Genomic DNA, 20104 nt, shown 5'->3' on the forward strand with positions numbered 1-20104 from the left:
AGACAAAAGATTTAAAGATGATTTAAATCTCCTAAATCTGCCAGAGGTGTGAATAATTATCAATTCAAATCAATATAAAGTTTTGAAAAGTTAATTTCTGGATTTGCTGTAATTTCTCGCTGAAAATGAGCGTTTTACTCCTGCGAAAATGGAATAAATAAGTTTTACATTTTCATATGAAAAGAGTAAAAACTTGCAAGTTTCAGTCAAATTCTTTTTTCGCTTAACAGGCTTTAAATAAATACTATAATTGCTTTTGAATCTGAGCAGTAATCAGACGTTAAAGGGGATTTAATGTGGAGAATTAGGAGCGACTGCCACTTGCAGGAGCAGTCGTCCTTCTCTGCTTTGCAAAGCTCTGCTTTAATTCCAATTACTCCTGTTAATTAGAAAATCTCATGCTCTCTGATCTGGAGTTTTGTTTCAACTTAACATCATTTGTCAGGCTGTTTACTTTTAATTAAAGCTTTATATTGCATTTGTGAAACGTGGAGTTACGTTTGCTTGGTGGAGGTGTTTGTCTGGTAAATATCCTAAGCGATGTGGACACGTTTTTGTTCTGCATTAATGTTACTGTCAACCCATTGTTTTAGCATATATTAGTAGCACATTAACATTTTGTCTCCTCAGACGTGTAGGTACCAAAATATTCCCTCCAACAGCTGTGGAAAGAGCAAAGCGGCTGAAAAACCTGCGAGGATGTGTCACGTTTTGGCTCCAAAGAGGCACAAAACAATACACTTTGACGGCTTTTATTAGTTTCAAGAAAGATGTTCTCACCATATTCGGTGCGGCATTGTAATGCAACGAGACAAAAGCAAACAAACGTGTGAAAAGATGAGTATGTGTGCATCTGTTTGCCGGTTTGTTTTTTCGTGCTGCAAATGTTTGCTCTGCTTTACGTACCGAGATCAAGCGACAAAATATGCAAAGAAAGAAGCTGCTAAAAACATCCTTTACCTTGGAGACCAAACCAACAGTCTGTCGAGTGAACTTTTCCGCAACATGTGTGAGATCATCCATTTTCGCCGCCTTGCACCATCTTTTCAGCTGCTGCAGGTTTTTATTTTTTTAGCGCTCATGTTATCTGAGCGAGTCGCTTGTGGATTTCTCAAACTTGAACAAGTCTGCCCAGTCTTTCCTCTTTTGGAAGCCTTCCATGTGACCAGCTTGCCCAGTACACACTGATCCACCAGTGCAGCCAGGGTTTCCGCCAGTTTACTGCTGATCCCTCGCTGTGGAGTCCAACATTTAAATCTGATTCAGTGGTGTAGTGTATTAGGTTTATCTACTGCTGCTGCAACTGTTGTTAGTCGTGCCGTTTGTTTCAGATCCAATCATTTCCTTTAAATCGGTGATGCTTCTGCCAGATTTATCACCAGTTTGGTTCAATCTGATCCCAAACAAAGACGCACTTTTAAAAGTGGATAAAAAAAAATTAAGTGCAAAGTTAGCTGTTATAAATAAAAGCTGAACTTATTTTTATTTAGTTTCCACATCAGCAGAGAACCAAGTACTTTGGGTGGACACCTCACACCTGGGTCAGTGAGGTACTTTGAAGGGACAAATCAGATAAATCAGAGAAAGTTCCCAGGTCAGAGGTAACAAGTTCTGGGTCTCCTTCAAGTTGGCAATTATTTCAATAATCGATTAATCACAATTCGTCTGATTAATCGTTTCAGCCCTAATGTTAGAACAGTGGGTCCTTAATTAATGAAATTAAACATCATTTACAACCATTTGTGATTAAACTACGCTTCTGGTAGTTTTTGCTAGAATTTTTTCCAGGAATCAGTTCAGCTAAATCATGAAGCCAACAGTCAGGTATGTTATTCACATAATTATTGCTAAGCATCATGGGAATCTGCCTTGGTAATAGTTTTGATTTAATGTTTGAACCGAACTGCTGGCTGCACTGCCAAGGATCTGCTCTCTCAACCTTGTGCAACAAGACAGCGCGATAAATTTAAAAAACACACACAGAGTGGAAATGGGTTTCAAACTGCTCCACTTCGTGTAGCACAGTGAAGCGTTAAACCAAGCGTTAGCTTTAATATCTGGAAAATGTAGGAATGTAGAGTAACACGTAGGAACAAACCCACAGTTTCTTAAAGAACCAACTTCCATCATCTTGATGAGAATGATGCTCGAAGCTTTCCTCTGAGGCGGATCTCTGAAGATGACAAACATATTGGAAATTTTTTTTTTCCCACCATCACTCCGTCCACCATCTGCTATTGAGAGAAACTCTGAGAGAAACTTGAGCTCCGTTTGCACCATCAGAACATTTCCCACAAAATGTGACCCGGTTGGTCCACAATGTAAAAATGCAGCGAAGAGGCCAGAGAGAGGCTGCCAATCCTCTCAGCCGCGTCTCTGTTTGTTTACAGTAATTACACTCATGCCTCAGAAGGAAAGTGGTAATTACTGATAACTTAATGGTGTCGGCAAGATGCAGTTCTGTGCAAAAGTTTTAAATCTTCAAAAGTGTTTGTCTTTGCAAGTTCATGTCAGTTCTACAGTTTCTACTGACTGAAGTCTCACATCAGAGGCATTTCTTCTAGTCTTTTTCAAACACATGGAGGCTGTAGGTAATCAGATTGAATCACTGACTTTTTCAGAACAGTCAATTCATTGTGTAATCTTATTTGGAAAGTGACTGAGACACAATATTTACTCTAGAAAAACTAGAAATATGCATTCATGTTCAGGTGACAGTCAGTGAATGTTGATTTTCTAGGAGTTGCTAGGTGATGAAAACTCAAAGTCCTTCAGGAAGTTCAGAGAGATTTTGGTGAGGAACATTTTAAAGGATTGTAGGAACAAATGACAGTTTGGAAGTGAAATATAAAAAAACACAGGATGAGTCGAGACTTTTGCCAGCTGCATTTTTCCTTTTCCATCTCAACGGTTTTCTGCTGATCCAGGAGATACTTTGTCGAAACACAAAGCAAAGTAAGAATAAAACCAAACTGTTGTAACTGGACAGTGTTGCAGAGTGTCACCTCATCTCGGCTCAGTCAAGCCTCCTCTTCTTCCTTTTCCTTTTTTTATTCTACACCTCCATTTAACATCCAGATCCAATTCTTAAGATACAACTGACAAATTAAGGTCAGAGTTCAAATGAAGCTTTTATGTCAAAGTTCGTTCTTCACACTTAAGTTCACGAAGCTCTGAGGGATTCCTTACGAATTTATGAACTATAAAAAATAGAAGTTTACTTTGAATTTATGGCCAACGGATGGATGGATGGATGGATGGATGGATGGATGGATGGATGGATGGATGGATGGATGGATGGATGGACAGTATGGAAAACAGGAAGAATGCAATGAAGGAAGGAAAAAAAATTGTCAAATTAAGGAAGGGAGGAAGGGAGAAAAAAATGAAGGAAAAAAGAAAGTGAAGCAGTAAGTAAGAAAGGATGGATGGACAATATGAAGAGAGAAAGAAAGGAAAAAAGAAGCAAGAAAGGAAGGAATTATGGAGGATTAAAAGAAGAAAGAAAGCAAAGATGGAAGGACAAAAGGACAGAAGGAAGGATGGAAGGAACTGCAAAGATGATGGACAGACAAACAGAAGGAAGGAAGGAGTCCAGTCTGAGAAATCCTTTCCCAGACTCTGCAGAAAAACCTTTCAGCTGCAAACATTAATTTTAATATTTCTTCATGAACCGTATTCCAGATTATTCTTTGACTTTCTTCAGTTCCGGTTATTTTCATTCCTCTACAGAACCGTTCTCCAGTTTATTTAGCAGAAGATCCAACAGAAACGATGAAGTTAGAGCCACAAGCAGCTTCCTTCTCTCTCCTCAGCCGCTTTGTTAAGGAAATTTGGTGAATTATTACATTATAAAAACATATTTCAGTCACTAAAAGGCTGACTGTATTTCAGCAGTAGCTTAGGAGTCCATCATGTAATACTATTAACCTCCACACACACACACACACACACACACACACACACACACACACACACACACACACACACACACACGCAGACACACACACTCAGCCCACACGTCCCCCTGGTGAGGAACAGATGAGAGCGAGAGGAACGAGTCCAAGTGGAAATACGCAGGAACAACTCTTAGCGCCTGTTCTGGGCTGCTGGCTCGGCTGGCGGTCCGTAGGAGGACGAGGAGGACTTAATGCGTGTTGTGGTATCGTTCCTCGCACACCTTGTTTTGACATTTTGCGGACAGCTGCTTTCAGAAAACAAAACCTAGCATGTGAAGGTGGGAGGAAAGGAGAAAACGCTGCATGCATTCAAAGCGACGCCTCTTCAAACGGAGCCTGAGGCAGCGTTCACACCAGACCCGTTTGGTCCGGCTTAATACAACTCTGGTCCGTTTGTCTAGAAAGTCTGGTCCGTTTGATGATGTGTGAACGTGCAATCAAACCAGTGAAGTGAGTTCTGGCCTGCCTACAAACCTCGGCCTCGGTTCGGTTGAAGTGAACTCGAATTCAGATGTGAACGCCAAGCAGATCGGAGATCGCTCCAGAAGCAGGAAGTGGACTACAGCGCAGAGCATTCTGGGTAAATATGACCAAAGAGTCTGGCGCTAGCGGGAGAAATGGCTCATAGTCTTTTACCAAAAACAAAAGAGAAATCCTACAAGCACTGAGATCTGACGCTAATCCATTTTTGTTTGCATTTCTTGAAGAATGAAGTTGATGAGTGTTTTTTAAGTGTGCCACATTATTTTAATTGAGAAAATAATATAATCTGATAAACATTACATTTACAGTTAATAAGTTAACAAGTTTGATATCTTATATTTCTGATAGGAAGAAATTAACCTATTATTATTCTAACAACTAAGTGCATTCAGTTTGCATTACTCAATGTTATTTCATAATAGCAAATGAACTGAACTTATAAAGTCTTTTTCCAATCATTTGGACCACTCAGAGCGTTTTACACTAGAGTTATATTCACCCATGCACACCCACATTTATACAGCGATACACAGATCAGCAGGCAGCTTGGGGTTGAGCGCCCAGGGGCACATGTGACAGGAGGAAGACGAAATCGAACCTACAACCTTCCGATCACCAGACGAGTGCTCTACCCACAGAGCCACAGTCGGCCCATATACGATAGGGCTAAACCTGCGTGTGTCTTGGGCCGGCCCTGCACCGCGTCGGTCCAGCTGGGTGAACACTTATTGGTTTTTGGTTCATTTGATGCAGTGCTGTGTGAGAGGAGACTGCAGCAGATGAAAATGTAACAAATGTTGCAACTTTGGTCCCCAGTGGAAGCGAGTCTTCGAGACTATCAGGCGTGAAAACGCCCTGAGAGAGAAAGGGGAAAACGAGGCCGGCCTCCTTCCCGCTCCCCGCCACCTTCCTCTACCTGCTGTCCCCAGCCGATCCCGGGAAAAACTCGGCGGCAGATGTTGCTGCGCTAAGCTGGCTCTGAAGTGCCTCCCCGGCTCCCTGCTCTCACCCACAACACAGTCAAACCGCATTAGATCTCTTTATTTGTGCCTGGGGCAAGTTCGGCTCTGCAGCTGTGTCCACCCCCGCTCTACCTTTGGTGTCGGAAGCCCTCGGGCTCTAAATGTGAGACCATGGAAAAAAAAATATTTAAAACTAAAAAAACTCTTTTTCTTTCTCTCCTCTGCATCTGCTGACAGTCCAGTGGTCTGACTCCGGGCGGCGGCAGCGACAAACGGAGGGAGGCTGGGTGAGGAGTGGGGGGAGCCAGGTCCCCGCGCTGAACAGATGTCTGCGACAACCTGCTTACTTACACCTGTACGAGTCCTTGTAACCCGGCGGACGGACGCTGCTGAAACATTCATGACCCTGGAGGTTTCCTGTCCACCATCAAACACAGCATCCTGCCTCTCTCCCTGTCTCTGCGGCGTTGCTGCACTCTCTGCCATCCACGCTGAACCTGCAGCAGGACGGAGCGGACTTCTTCCTCAGCTGTGTTCGCTCTGACCAGTACCAGGAGGGCGGAGACCAGCAACAATACGACTGCTGCTCAAACTCAAATCAATAACAGAAAGGACGAGAAGGGAGCCAATCGAAGCAGATAAAACTGCATTTTACTTTCATTTTGACAAATAGTTTGTTTTAGCGAATGAAAATGTTCTGTTATTTATGTTGCCTGCTTACGTCATCATCTGAGTGGCTCCAGATCAGATGGCCAGTTGTATTTTCCTCATTTTCACATGTTAACTAACTGAACCCTGCCGTTGGGGAGAATTCACAAATAAACTAAGTAAATAAAAACTGTGTGGATGGATGAAAACAGTCGGTTGTTGCTCAGCCTCACTTCAAACACAAACCGTCTCGTTTACAGTCTTGATCACAGAACTGAAAGTGGAGTTTGTCTCAGTGATCAGAATAAAAATGGGACTCGACTGGCAGCTTCTCCCCTCTTAGCCAAACGTGATGTGAAACAACCTGTGGGCTTCCTGACCTGGAGGTCACTTCATATGGATGCATCACAACTGAGACGACGAGGCTACAACGTTTTTCATCGCCATACAAACAGCTCTGGAAAGCAGAAAGTCAGCTCTTGCTATTTTCTAGATGTTTCAACAGCAGAGAAGCACAGATGAATGCCTTCTGTTCTTGCCTCATTATTTGTGTCCACAGTGCAGAATCTGGCGCATAAACAGTCTCTTTTAAAGCTAATTTATCTTTTAAAGCTAAAAAGTACATGAATGTCCAAATGAAATGCCTTAATCGTATTTTTGTGACTGATCTCTGTGCATCTTTGCAAACCTAAGCTATGCTACTTTGCTTTTGAGAGGAAAAATACTTTTCTAACATTGCTGCCAAGTTTTTCATTTGTTCTGTCATAAATGTTAATCAACACACCAAAAGCCCCTGAGTCTCAGTTTGATTTCTCATGTAAAAGCAGAAGTTTTGATGGTTTTTGATCTGATTCATGAAACAGCAACGTGATGCCCTGAGTAACGACTGGCAGGCTGACAGCTGCTAGATTTCCTCAAGTTTTCCCTTTTCTCTGATGCCTCTGCAGAGTTACATCATTGTCTGAACCACACCCATATGGATCCTGTTCTCTGACCTCTGACCTGAGCAGAACCACCCACCACAGACATGCAGATGTGTATCAGTTTCTGCTTGTGTGTCTGAAAAGTGTTTCTGCTTTAGATCGCAGAACGAAAAGAATGCTGCAGAAGCTCAAAAACGTGAAACTGGCAGTGTTTTGTATTTCCGATTCGAAGCCACAGCATTTGATTTTCTGTCCATAGCATTTAATTTTGGGATTATGTCTGCAGATTTACATCCACAGCAGATGGTGTGGTTTGTTGGATTATGAGCCGTATTAGAGTCTAATACATATCAAAACATCTGGTTAGCTCCGACTCGGTGGCGTTCTGGTAACCGTCTGCGTTTCAGATCGTTTTCTCTCCTCTGACGGAGGGCGAGTGAAGCAAACGGTTTGACCATATTAGGTCGTCTCTGTCCTCCTTCCTTCTGTGAAGCTTTGCAGCTGCAGGTCACGTCGCCGTGGTGAAGTATAAACAACACAATGCACAACAAGAAACAGAAGTTTCCTCTGCTGAGGGGTTGCATCCACTCACAGCAACACAATGCAGCAATAAACTATCATGTCTTTAACTGTAAATGGGCTTAAACAGACGACCAACACAGATTCATCCATTCAAACCACTACTAGATAAAAACTAAATAAAAAAGACCAAACTGCTAATAGATGCTTAAGGTTGCAATTTTCCACCAAAAATGTAATATTCTTTATTGATGCAAAATATCTTTTTGATTGACATCATCTCTTCTGCTGTGTGTTACTTTGCCGTTTTGTCTGTTTGCCACCACAGTATTTAATGCGCAGCTGAAATTCTGTCTGTTTTTGCAGCAGGCCTGCAGATTTCCATCAGAAATATTTATGAAAAGTCGTGGAGAGTTTTCTCCTCTGTCCTACCTGGTCTGCTGAGGTGGGACGCATGAGGGAGACCCGGTCATACTGCCGCCGCAGCAAAGCCCACAACGCATCCAGGCGACCCTGATGGCACACAGACAGGACATGAGGGAAAACGGCAGAACTGACAGAAATTTGAAGAAACATTTATTTCTTATCTGTTTAAAAATGTTTGAATAATTAATTTTTTTTTGTTTTCTTCTGTTTTTGAGTTTATGTTTTCAGTGAGCGTCATGAGGAGCCGTAACATGTGACATCTATGGGGAACGTACCTTGATAGGAGTGTACCATTTGTTTTCCGCCTGCCTGTTGTTGGACGCCGGTTTAGGACGTGGACGTTTGATCATCGGCTCGTCCACGTCCTCTGGTACGGACACCTTAGCATTTTTGGCCTTCTCCAGTCGGGCTCCCTCCTCAGTTGATCCCTTTTCTCCCCATTTCACCTGAGCAGGATAAAAACAGAAAAACAGAAGATGAAAGAGTGCTAGAACAGCAACATATGAGACAAGGTAGGGCCAGGTAAAAAATAATACATAATACTGCCCTTATTCCTCCTTTTACCCTCCCAAACAAAGTCATTGCTTTTTAATCTTTCTTTTAAATAATCCTGTCACGAACTCTAAGATATAACAGACTAACTGAAGTCTGGAGGGTCTGAACATTTTGCAGAAGTGAATCTGTTTGGACTTGTGAATAAACTTCACTTTGTAGAAGGATGATTTATCTGGAGAATGCCCGACAAACTCTTCCCAGATTGATCGATATTGTGCTAACTCATACCCACTTAGTCCAGATCAGCATCAGTTTTGATTAAAAAATAATAATAAATCATCCTTGAAGGTGATCTGTTAATCAATGCATCTGATTAGCAGCACCTGGTGGCAACTTTATCTCCTAACTACCAACCTAGCAGCAAGAACTCAATTCAGTTGACAATATGTGTTGTCAGGTGTGTGTGTGTGTGTGTGTGTGTTTGCATTTGAGCTTGTGAACATGAGTATGTGTATTAGTCAAGCTGTCCTGCTTTTTAATTGAAATCATCACATCTGTTGCGAGGAGGAGACAAAAAAAAAAAAAAAATCCGCCGCCACATGAATGGGGAGAGGTGATTAATTAGCGACACATTTTCTAAGCTGTAGGTTAAGCCGTGACAATATAGAACAGCTTCTGAGAATCATCTCAGGGATACGTCCCAGGCCCAGGAAGAAAAACCCAGCGCTGCAGCGAATGAAAGAAACGCTCACGTGTCAGAAACCGGAATGTTGCAATCATCCTAACACCGAAGGGATCCGTCAAACGGTGATAGAAGAGATAGATATAGATGGATATGGTGAGAGATGCCAAATGTGGCATAAATTATTCTTAGACATTCTTCTTTCAAAAACCTACATGGGAAACTTGAAATTCGAGATGGCCATCATATCGGGTCATCTCAGGTCTTCTGGTTCTGCTCTGCATCCCCCAGAACCAGAACCAAACATGGAGAAGCAGCATTCAGCTTCTATGCACCACAAATCTGGAACAAACTTCCATAAAATTGCAAAACAGCTGAAACACTGACTTCCTTTAAATCTGGATTAAACCCCAACTGTTTAGAGTTGCTCTTAATTCATAATAAAAGAAAACCTGACAAACAAATGTAATGTGAATTGTTGATTTTAACATTACACGCAAAATGTAATGTCTGTTATTGGTTTTTACAGCTGTTGACTATATGATGGTTATGATGTTTTCATGATGTAAGGAACTTTGCTACACAAATAAACTTGAATGATTGAAATATGGGACTCTAAAATTTCTCAAAAGATTAATGTTGCCCTATCTTGAGTTTAGATTTTACAAAATGTATGCTTAGGGTGCACATCTGAGATATAAACTTTGATTCCTCCTGAAGGATTTGGATATTAACGGGAGTCCATGACGGGGGAAGTGTGGGTAGAAACTCAGCGAGGTGGTCGAGTCGAGCTGACAGCAGCACTCAATCTTCCAACTGAGCAGCGACTTGATCCAATCAGGACGCGATGGCGGGACCTGTCATGTCGGACACATCAGTAGAGTGACGAGGACAGCAGCCGGGTCCGCCGCCCGCAACTACACCAACTTCCAACATCAACGTCAGCAGGACTACACCCGTCAGATGTGTGTGTCACTGCCGCATGCAGAGGATCTTTGTTCGATTTGATTTCCTTAGCTGCTCTACTTTAAAGCAAAACAAAGCCCAGTTTCAGGGTCTGACCTCCATGCGTTTGATGCCTCCTGCTCCTCTTCCTCCGTAGTACGAAGCGTCCACCGTCGGCCACTTCTTCTTTGGCAGCGGCTCGGGTTCCTGGAAAAAGAGGTCACACGATTCTATAAATGACAGCATTAATAAAGCAGCTGCAGCTGGACGACAGTAAGACGGAAGCTGCAGATTAATTGTATTATTGTTTCCTTTTCACCAGGAAGGAAGAAACGCTCTGTTTGCCTCCACGGTGAATTTGGTCAGCACGTTTCAGGGACTGTAAGCTTCAAAGTAACCTAATCTTCTATGGCAGGAGCATATTTTCACTTTGAGTTTAGAGAAATCAACTGGTATATTTTTATATTAACCTGCAGAAAGACCCAACAGGGATCCTTTTGAAAGTTTTTTAGAAGCAAACAGATTTTTATTTCAAATGTCATGAGTTTATATAATTTACTTTCCAAGATTTGTGCTGGAGAGTCAGGCCCACAGCATCACAGGTCCTCCACCATAACTACAATCATCCCTCATTTTAAAGCATTTATCCACTTTTTATTTGCATCTGACCAAAGCAGACGTCTGCAGTTAAAGTCTCAGTAGTTTATTAAGATTTCATGTTTACATTTGTGATGGTGGGACAGAAAAGGCTTCTTCCTGCTGTGACTCCTGAACAACCAGCTGGTCTGAGAGAGCATCCATGGGTTTAATGGAAACTTTACTGAGGTTCTCTTAGGCTGATATTTGGAGGATTATTTTAATTCTTATAATCAGTCGTCACAGTTCCAGTTATTTCAATCGTTAATGTAAATAAGGAAACATTTAGCCATTTCCTAACTAAAATAGTTAATAGAATATACATCTTGAATTTTGTTCATTTACTTGTTCATTCATTATATTTTATTTATAATGCTTGTATCAAAATGGCTCCAAATATTCTGTTCATCTAATTTTTATGTTTGTTCATATTCATATTATTATTTTCAGTTTGTCTTGATTTATTTAGCACTGTTTTTTTTACAGTGCTTTATTTATTACTAGTGCTGTTAAAATGTATTATTAAATTTTTTTTAAAATCTGTTATATTTTTCAATACTTGCTGAAGAATATCTTACTGTAACAAAAGACAAGATGGTTTTTAATCAATATTTTCATTCTGGTGATCCTTATAAACTGTTACTATTGATAATAATAATAATAATGTATAAATGTATCTGAATTTTGAAAGTAAATATGGCCAATTCTCAATTTAAGATGAATTATTAATATGTGCAGAAATATGGAGTCTAATCTGTATTGCGGACGGTTGTGTTGTCGACCCCTTGTGACATACTCACAGGTGGAGGCGGACGAGAAGGTGGAGGCGGCGGCGGCGGGTCTTTGATGACCTGAATAAACAGAAAAAGAAAACAAAGCTGGTCGGCAGGAGGACTCAAACCTTATCAGGACCCAGACGAGGCTGACGGGGCTGATTCGTGACAGGTGACACAGCCTAACGGAGACGTCCCCCAGCTCGTCTCATGACGGCGACACCGCTGCTGCCAGCCTCACGAGCGGCAGTTGCCACCCCATCGCCTCGCTGACTACTGATTACAAGGATCCTGCTTGTAAACCAACATCAGTGGCCCCCCGTGCAAAATAAAGAAATGCTGAAAACCAACTTGTTGACAGGGGAGTCTTTGGGGCGATCGCTGTAGCCCGTTTAGCTCCTAATTAATTGGATGGGGTTCAGCGCTCCGAAGCGATCCCCCAATCATAAAATCCTAAGGAGTTAATTAGCTCCTATCAGATACAGAGGAGGCGGCTTGGGCTGCGCTCCAAGTCCCGTCTGCTGGGAAGATGAGTGGCGGCGGAAAAAAAAAGAAGAAAAAAAAAAAAACACATTCACACAGATCTCCATGACATCGCTTACTGACAGCGGAGTGACCAGCCTTGAGGCGGTCTCCGTGACAACGTGGAAAGACACCTGAGAAGCAGGTTGTCCACAATGTGATACCACTCAGGGACAAGATGCCTGGACTGGGTTTTTCAGATGTGCATCGGCAAGCAAAGAGGAGCCTGACATTTGTCAGGCGTCACTCAGGCGTCCAGCTGAGACGACGCTCAGTCAGCGGCTACACAGCTGTGAAAAGACACACAGACGCTTATGATTTGGTGGTTTAAGATTTCAAGAGTTAAAGCTCGCGGTCTGACAGACAAAAGAAAACCCACACACTGAAATGGGGTAATAATGTAAAACTTTGATAAGCATCTGTAAAGGTTGACCTATGATGCTTCTTTAAAACAAATTAGGATAGTTTTATGGGCAAAATCATTATCAGACAATCAGATCTTAGTCTGGTCAGTTCTGTCTATTTTGAGTTCATTTCAGAATGAGACGTTTTAGGGTGTCTGTCACTTTAAATCTAAATGAGCTGCTGCTGGCCACGCCCCCCAACCCAACTTTACACTTACACATGAAAATGGCTGCAAACAGATGCACAATTCTATAGCCGTACATCTTCCAAAAGCAGAAGTGGAGCCTCCTGCACAACCAAGCAGTTTCAAGCAAGTGGTTTCTGTATACTAAGTCAGAAATAAAACACTTGTTTTTTTTCTAGCAGCTATTAGTGCAAACAGCAGTCAGACCAATTGGAGCTCCACTTGGGTTGCCAGATAATGAAGCAATCAGGATGTTTTTGAAACAACCACCAACAACACCAGTAAACATGAACTTATTGTCAGAAAACACAAATAAGTGCATAGTTATGAAGTGGGAGGAAAACAAATTCATGATCTTCAATGATTTTGTGAAAAATTATCTGAAAAGTGTGGGATGCATTAAGTCGTCTACATTTTAGCTAATTTGGAAAGTTGTGGGTTTCAGGATCCAATATGGCTGCCGCATGTGTAAACCAAAGAGAAAAGCTGCAGAAATTAACGGTTTATTCTACACTTGAATCATGTTTCAACTGAAAAAACAAGCAGCAATCCCGTCTGCTGGTTAACCACAAGATGTTTCTAAAGTGTTAAAATACACAGCAAATACGGTGCTCAATAAAATCAATGGGTTTTATCGATGGAATGTAATTCTCGAGTCCCTGTTCCTCTTCCCAGGCAACCAGAACCAGAACCGCATAGCAGACATGGAGGAAGATCATAGCAACAGAAAAACAAGAAAATAAGGAGCTTCAACTTTACACATGCACAGCTCTAATTAGAAGTTATAAAACATGACCTTTTTAGAGCAAACAAAGCTCAGCGTAGCCTGCTTGGATTGCTGTCATTAAAATGAAGTATTTGCTAAAGCCTCATTTGCAGGTAGGCTAGTAAGTGAAGGTTGTTTCTGGTCCAGTTTTCCACCCAGACACTCCTGAGATGAAATTCTCCTGTCGTTCCTCCCTTCCTGTGGACTTTAGCACCAAACACAATAAATACTGAGAGAATATCTCGGCTTGAGGTGAGGAGAGAGCACCGTCTGGCTCATTAGTCATCACAGACAGATACTAAAGTCAGAGCTGCTTTTGCATTTGCTAAAGTGGTTTTGGAGGGGAAAAAAGGAGCAATGTAATTATGGCCTATCATAGATCCGAACAGCTGTTTCCTTCCCGGTTAAGCTCAGGGATACCGTCGGACTCGCTGCAGTGTTGTCATTAGAATAATGAAAAACAATCAATTAGGGTTAATTAATTTCTCTTTGACACACAACTGGCTGCACACAAATCCTGCGGAGGTCTGTGGATGACCTCTCCATACGCTGATTAACAGCATTCCAGCCACACCTTACGTTGACGGGATTATCTCTTTTTATTAAGTAATTATGCAGCAGATTTCCCGCACATGTTGTGGGCTAAATAAAGCATTACACAAACGCCGGAGCTCGGCTGCTCCCTTTTTCCCAGCAACCTGACGGACAGATGTGAGCTCTCTGCAGCGCGGTGGCGTAATTAAAAACTAAACCGCGGGATGCTTCGCCATCTGACACCGGCCCCAGCGGCTCGCCACCGCAGCCTGTGCGCCACGGGGAATCGGACCAATCGGAAGCACTCGGGGCACTGTCCACATATGGCCGTCTCTGCGAACGTCCGACTGGGATTGGAAATCTGCTCGCTCCCAAAACCCGAGCTCAAACGGTGTCGTGTCAAGCTGTTTCAGGAGGTTTGTTGTGACGGATCAGTGGCAGGTAGCATATTTGAAAGTTTAAAAGCGATTTAGGTTAACATGGCTTTCTGAAGTAAAGGAGATAAAGTTCTGCACTGCAGTGGTGACATGAGTAACAGCTTATTGCTGAAATGTTCTCAAAATCATGCACATAACTTTCCTATGAATATGCATAGAAAACTTCTTTTTTCCAGGTTTTCATATTTTAAAGGAGTCATTTAAGTTTCAAATGTTAATTTAGAAATGTTACCTTTTTTTAAAAAACCTTGGCAGTCATGAGGACACCGGTGTGTTCATGGAGCCGTTGACTAACATCCAAGTGTTTGGAGGGTAAAACTTAAGCGGTTAAAGCAAAATGTGAAGCTAATTTGACTTTCGTCACTCATCTTTTGACTCACATTTGCCACTTTGCATTGTTGACCGCAGAATAAGACCGAGCAACGCACATGCAAGACCCAATTAACCCTCCACAGGAGGGAAGCCTTTACGTCAAAACGGGTAATGAGGAATGTTAACACGTTAAACGATTTAGACTAATCGTTTCTTGTGCAAAAAACACAAAGTCTTACCAAGTCTTTTTGATTTAATTTAAATATGTTAGTACACTTGAAATAAGACTAAACCCATTTTCAAGTAACTTTTCAGCAAGATATAGGAGCTTGTTTTAAGGAAATAATTCCTTAAGATTGTTGAAAAGTAAGTAGCTATAAGTGAAATCGTCTGCTAGTAAATTTGTATTTTTTCCATCAATATTATTCACTTAACTTCATTTTTCTTGCTGAAATGTTACTTGTACATTCTTTTTGTCTTATTTCAAGTCTACTAAGATATTTGCACTACAAAACAAAACAGAAATCCTTGGTCAGATGTTGTGTCATTGCAGAGCAACGAGTTATAACCGACAGCCCTAATAAAATAACAAAGTAATTAGAAGTTACCAACATGTTAGGCACCAAATGAGTTGAAAATGTTTCCAAAAGTGTGTCCAATTTTGCAGTGATTCATTTGTAATTCAAATAAATTCCCTTGCCTTTGAAAACTCCATCTCCAACCCTTTGATTTAAACAAAAGGCAACGCCATGCAGGGCTTAATTTCCAAACAAATGATAAACAAAGAAACTACCACTCCACAGCTTGTCTGACCTCTCGTCTGGCACCGGGCCATCGGGTAGAGGCAGAGGAAGAGAGGGATTGTGGGAGGGAAGTTTGTGTGCGCGCGCGTGGCCTCATCGCCTCATCTCGACTGCCGAAGCCTGGCAGACTGGGGGTTTAAATATTAACAAGCCACACATGGCCCTCCTCTTCTGCCGGGTCCCTGGATGGAAGGCAACAGCAGCTCCCTCCACCAAGACAAACACGTCCGCGGCCAGACATGCTGCAGGGGGTTTACATTTTAATGCCTTTGTTGGTTTTCCAAAATATGCTTCCATCTCATCCTGGATGGGATCCCTTCAGGTCCACAAAGCCAGGTGACGTCTATCATTTCAGGGGTGAGTGAGGTGAGTGATGGGGGGCAGGCGGGTGTGGCGGGGGAAAATTTGCCTTCATCAGATCTCAGTAGAAAAAAGGCTGAGAGAAAGAGGTGGTGCATGCCATCTGTAGCCCCTCTCTCATCGCCCCAAACGATAATCTGTTGTGGATTTCTGTAATTGGTTAAGTGGGTGAGAATTGTTTTATAAAGGGGGTATAGGCAGGGTGAGGGATTTTTAGAGCTGTAGTTTTTAATGAATACTCAGGACTAAACCAACAATATGCGCCTGTGGGGCTGAAACATCTGGCGTCCTGTAGGTTTACTGCAGGACGTTTTTAAGCTCCATTTAGAGAAAGCCATAAATTTCTCTTTAACGCACAGAGTTACATTCACAGTTACATCCAGGCTGATTTACCCTTTACTTCTGCATGCCTAAGAAAATAAAAAGACAAAATTGGAAGTAGCTAATGATCAATTCTCAATATTCCCACATATGAACAATAACTGTGTTTTCAGCAGCTTTCACTCTGGTTATAAATGCACATGAGGCTCTTAGTAATAATATAAATACTACTGTCAATCTAACAGACCTCTTCCGATACTGGATGACTGCCGATTCCGATTTTGTCCGATACCAATTTTTCATTGGTCATAAGGTCAGAATACTCCAATTTTACTCCAATTTTCCTTTATTGAAAAACACTGAAGAATGCCTGCGAAACTATAGAAATGTCTTCGTCTGTCAGGCAGAGCAAAAGTGGACAGTAGTTTACTTTCAGACTTTTGCAGAGGTAGATATTATTGGCCTGAGGTGAAGCCAATCAACCAAACTTAAGAAAATCAGGGGCGATTGATTGATGTACCTCTAATTCTCACCTAATGTACATATGAAAGGTTTTGTGTTTTAAACAAAATCTCTTCATTTGACGGTTTAACCTCTTTCTTAGCTTAGTTTCATTGTGGTATACCTCAGGGGTGTGTTCTTGGCCTTCTGAAATTTTCCATTTATATTTCTTCTCTTGGCCAATTTAATTAGAATAATGATATTGATCATTTCTACACCAAATCACACATCAGGATTTCTATAAGAGTCACTAAATTTACATCCTACAGGCTTTCTTTCAGAAAATTAATCCTGGGTAGGCTTAAATCAGTGAATATAAATAAAATAACATCTCCCTCTTGATGTGTTACTTTGGCAACAAAATTATTGTATGGAAAAATCTTTAAAGATCATTTTAAGAGCCACATTAACCAATAATAACAAAAGAACAAAGAGCAGAAGGCAGGAAATGAGAAAGAGCAGCTGAAACTCAACGAGCTGATTGACAAGATCAGGAAACACAGTTTAAACTGGAGCAGGAGCAGATTTAATGGGATTAAACCATAAAAAATCTCGGGTATTATTATTAATCACGTCTGTCCCTGGGAAGACCCAGTGTTGGAGTTGTATAAACAGAATTTTCAGCAACTGTCACTCAGATCTTTTTTTCACTAATCCATGCCTTGGTGTATTTTTCTGTCTGTTTTTCTGTCAGGACCTGATGCCGAAGCAGAAACCAGCAACCGATCTACAGGATGTGGTTTCTTCACTTCCCCCCACTGAGGTCTGCTGGGAGGAAATTTCATGCACTGTGGTGCACGTGGTAAAAGGGTGAGCAAATATTTAGCAATATTTTGCTTCAGAATATGGCAAATAAGCAAACTGAGGATCCTCAGAGCCAAACAGGCCAACCTACTTTCTCTGCCTGGATGATTTTGGTTTCTTCATTTGTTGTATAAAAGTTGTGATTTAAGTAAGTAACTACGTGCATTCTTACAATAGGGTGCAACTGTACAAACAGGAAGTTTGCAGACGTTAAAGAGCATACACCTAGTGTTCTCACTTTGTCATTGTAAATGTTAGAGTAACTATGGCAACGTGAACTATTCTTAGTTGGTTTATTTCGGCAGAAGCTGCTGTCATTCTGGGTGCATGAAGGAGCCACAGAGGTTAACCAAAGAGACGAGGAAGATTCACCACAGTGCAGCAGAGAGGCCAGAACCACCACAGGAAGGCCAAAGCCAGGAGCGCCAGCATCACCAGGATCACGATCAGCAGCACAGAACCGCTCGACTGCAAGACAAAAACCACAACAAGACGCAGCACTGAAGCACAGCATTCCTTCAGAGAATCTAAAACTACATCCACTGATGAGTTTTGGGTAGAACATATTTATATATTGCTTCTTAAATACAAAATTTATTTATGTTCTGTTCTGAATATGTTTTTTTTTCAACAAATTGCATTTTTATTTCAATATTTGATTAATCATGATTAATAATTTCAGCCATGAATAAATGTTTAAAAAAGATATTACTTCATTTCTATTTTATTATAAAAACATACCATAGAATATTATTGCATTCCTAGTCATCAATACCAGTTAAATGTCAAGCATTTATTGAAGATAAAATCAATATTTATATAATATTTGTTAGAGGAAATACACATTGTTCAAACTGGCTGGACTAAAAGGAGACGAGTGACTCAGACTCACACACGTAGATGCAGTGATGGTGTAGGCACTGGAGATGAACGATTTGCCGTTGTTCAGGCTGATAAGAACATCCATAGTTCTGCAAAACAAAAGCAAAAGACAGTTTATCTGTCAAACAAATTCAAATAAATAATATAAATGGATTTAATCTCAGTTTATGAGATATTTTCTGTGCTTCTCTCACACAAATCTTTGTTTTCTAATTATCTGTTTTTCTTTAAAACACCAACAATGTAAGGCGGATATACAAAGTATGCAAAATGTGCCATACATCTTAATAATGTTCAGTGAAACAGTATGAGCCATCTTGCCACAGTTACAGTTCAAATATTGTCATCACAACAAAAATGCTGTTAAATTTTACAGTGCACATTTTTTTTAAAAACCCTGACAAAGAAAAGAACAGCAGCAAAACCAAATGAAGAGATGGGAATGGAGGAGATCTTCTCATCATCCCAGGCGTCAGCATGTTTGGCTGAACCAACCTGACTTGCAGTAACAAGGCCTGCGAACACCTATGACTTATTTAGAGGCAGAAACGCAGAGGCCGAAATGGGCGCAATTAAAACCCTAATGATGAACGGCACCGCAATTTCCATATGTCTGTTACGCCCGATCCAATTACGGCGGGTTTAATGAGAACTCGGGATGTGGAGCGAGTCAAACGCTTGAAATGCTCCCCCCACCTCCCACCTAAGACATAAAACAGGAGAGAGGAGAGACAGAAGCCAGCAGAGTGGTGACTGTGTGTGAGGGGCCAGCTGTGAGCGCGGCGCTGTACAGGGGAGGCCTGCATTAAAAAAGCGCTGCTGTGGAATAATAACCAGAGTGCTGTGTTTGCTGTGGATTCAGCCTGAGGCAGTGCCTTGGGCCGCCAATTCTCCTGTGGTTCAGAACAGATGAGCAACCAGACCGCGTGTCCATTACTATGCAGAGTATTCTAAATATTCTGAAGTGACTTCTTTGCACCTTACCTTGTTTGCAACACTAAATATTTAAGATGCAGGTCAAAGAACTTTGCCACAGGATGCACTTTGACAAGTCATCCAACTTGTTGCTAATTCCCTACACTTTTCACCTACATATCAGACTAAGAATTCACATATTTCTGCCTTTTTATTTCATCTCAAACATTTAGGTTTTCATTATTTCTTATGTTAACAGACCTTAAAAAGGAAGGCCATGCAACTGCATGCAACTGTGATATAGAAGGATGTGAAAAAAGACAGTTTGGTTTCTTATCCTAGAGATGCAAAGCTTTCAGGGTCTAGTGATTACATCTGACAAAAGGAAAAACTGTAAACATTTAAACATTTCTATAAGGTTCAAATTTAAACAAAAACAGGTTTGTGCATAATATTCTGTAACTTAAGTAATCAGTTTGATGGCAGTTTTGCTGTCTGGCTTTTCTTAAATGAAAAAAAAAATCAAATAATTATTCAAAATATGATTTTACAAAAAATTAAGCAGAATAAATTTGATTTTTGAACATTTTGAATTGATTCAGAAATGCTAAAACTAGGAATTGCCGTTCTCTATAAAACCTTTTTTTCTGCATCTCTCCTCTCTCCAAAAATAAAAAAAACAAAATTAAAGAGGATGTAGTCCAACATATTAGTGGATATGATTTAATGCATGGTTGGTCTAAAACATCTTGCAGTACCTCCATGTTATTCCCAGAAAGACGTTCTGTAACTTTGTAATTTTCTAATCTGTACTGATTTAATTGTTTTTATCATTTACATTCAGAAAATCCAGCCGTATTAAAACACCCCACCTGATATGGTGAGTTTTATGTAGCTCACAATGTTT

General features: G+C 41.1%; 1 protein-coding gene and 2 long non-coding RNA genes across 3 annotated transcripts in view; 1 reads left to right on the plus strand and 2 right to left on the minus strand.

The window, feature by feature from the left end:
- Positions 1-20104, minus strand: part of LOC145552870 (uncharacterized) — a 254817-nt gene that overhangs the window by 96066 nt on the left and 138647 nt on the right. The window lies entirely within an intron of this gene.
- antxr2a (ANTXR cell adhesion molecule 2a) overlaps positions 1-20104 on the minus strand; it is an 84278-nt gene that overhangs the window by 34081 nt on the left and 30093 nt on the right. Inside the window, exons 11-16 of the mRNA XM_008417763.3 lie at positions 18293-18371; positions 17773-17868; positions 11479-11529; positions 10160-10249; positions 8196-8366; positions 7927-8007 (exon numbers count right to left, since the gene is read on the minus strand). Of these exons, the coding sequence (XP_008415985.1) occupies positions 7927-8007; positions 8196-8366; positions 10160-10249; positions 11479-11529; positions 17773-17868; positions 18293-18371 (568 nt within the window). The remainder of the gene's footprint in view (positions 1-7926; positions 8008-8195; positions 8367-10159; positions 10250-11478; positions 11530-17772; positions 17869-18292; positions 18372-20104) is intronic.
- LOC145552868 (uncharacterized) lies at positions 15599-17794 on the plus strand. Its single transcript, XR_014088987.1, has 3 exons — positions 15599-15771; positions 17291-17406; positions 17706-17794. It is a non-coding gene; the product is annotated as an uncharacterized LOC145552868 (long non-coding RNA).

Source organism: Poecilia reticulata, chromosome 9 (assembly GCF_904066995.2).
Source record: "Poecilia reticulata chromosome 9, P_reticulata-male-v2, whole genome shotgun sequence".
NCBI lineage: Eukaryota > Metazoa > Chordata > Actinopteri > Cyprinodontiformes > Poeciliidae > Poecilia > Poecilia reticulata.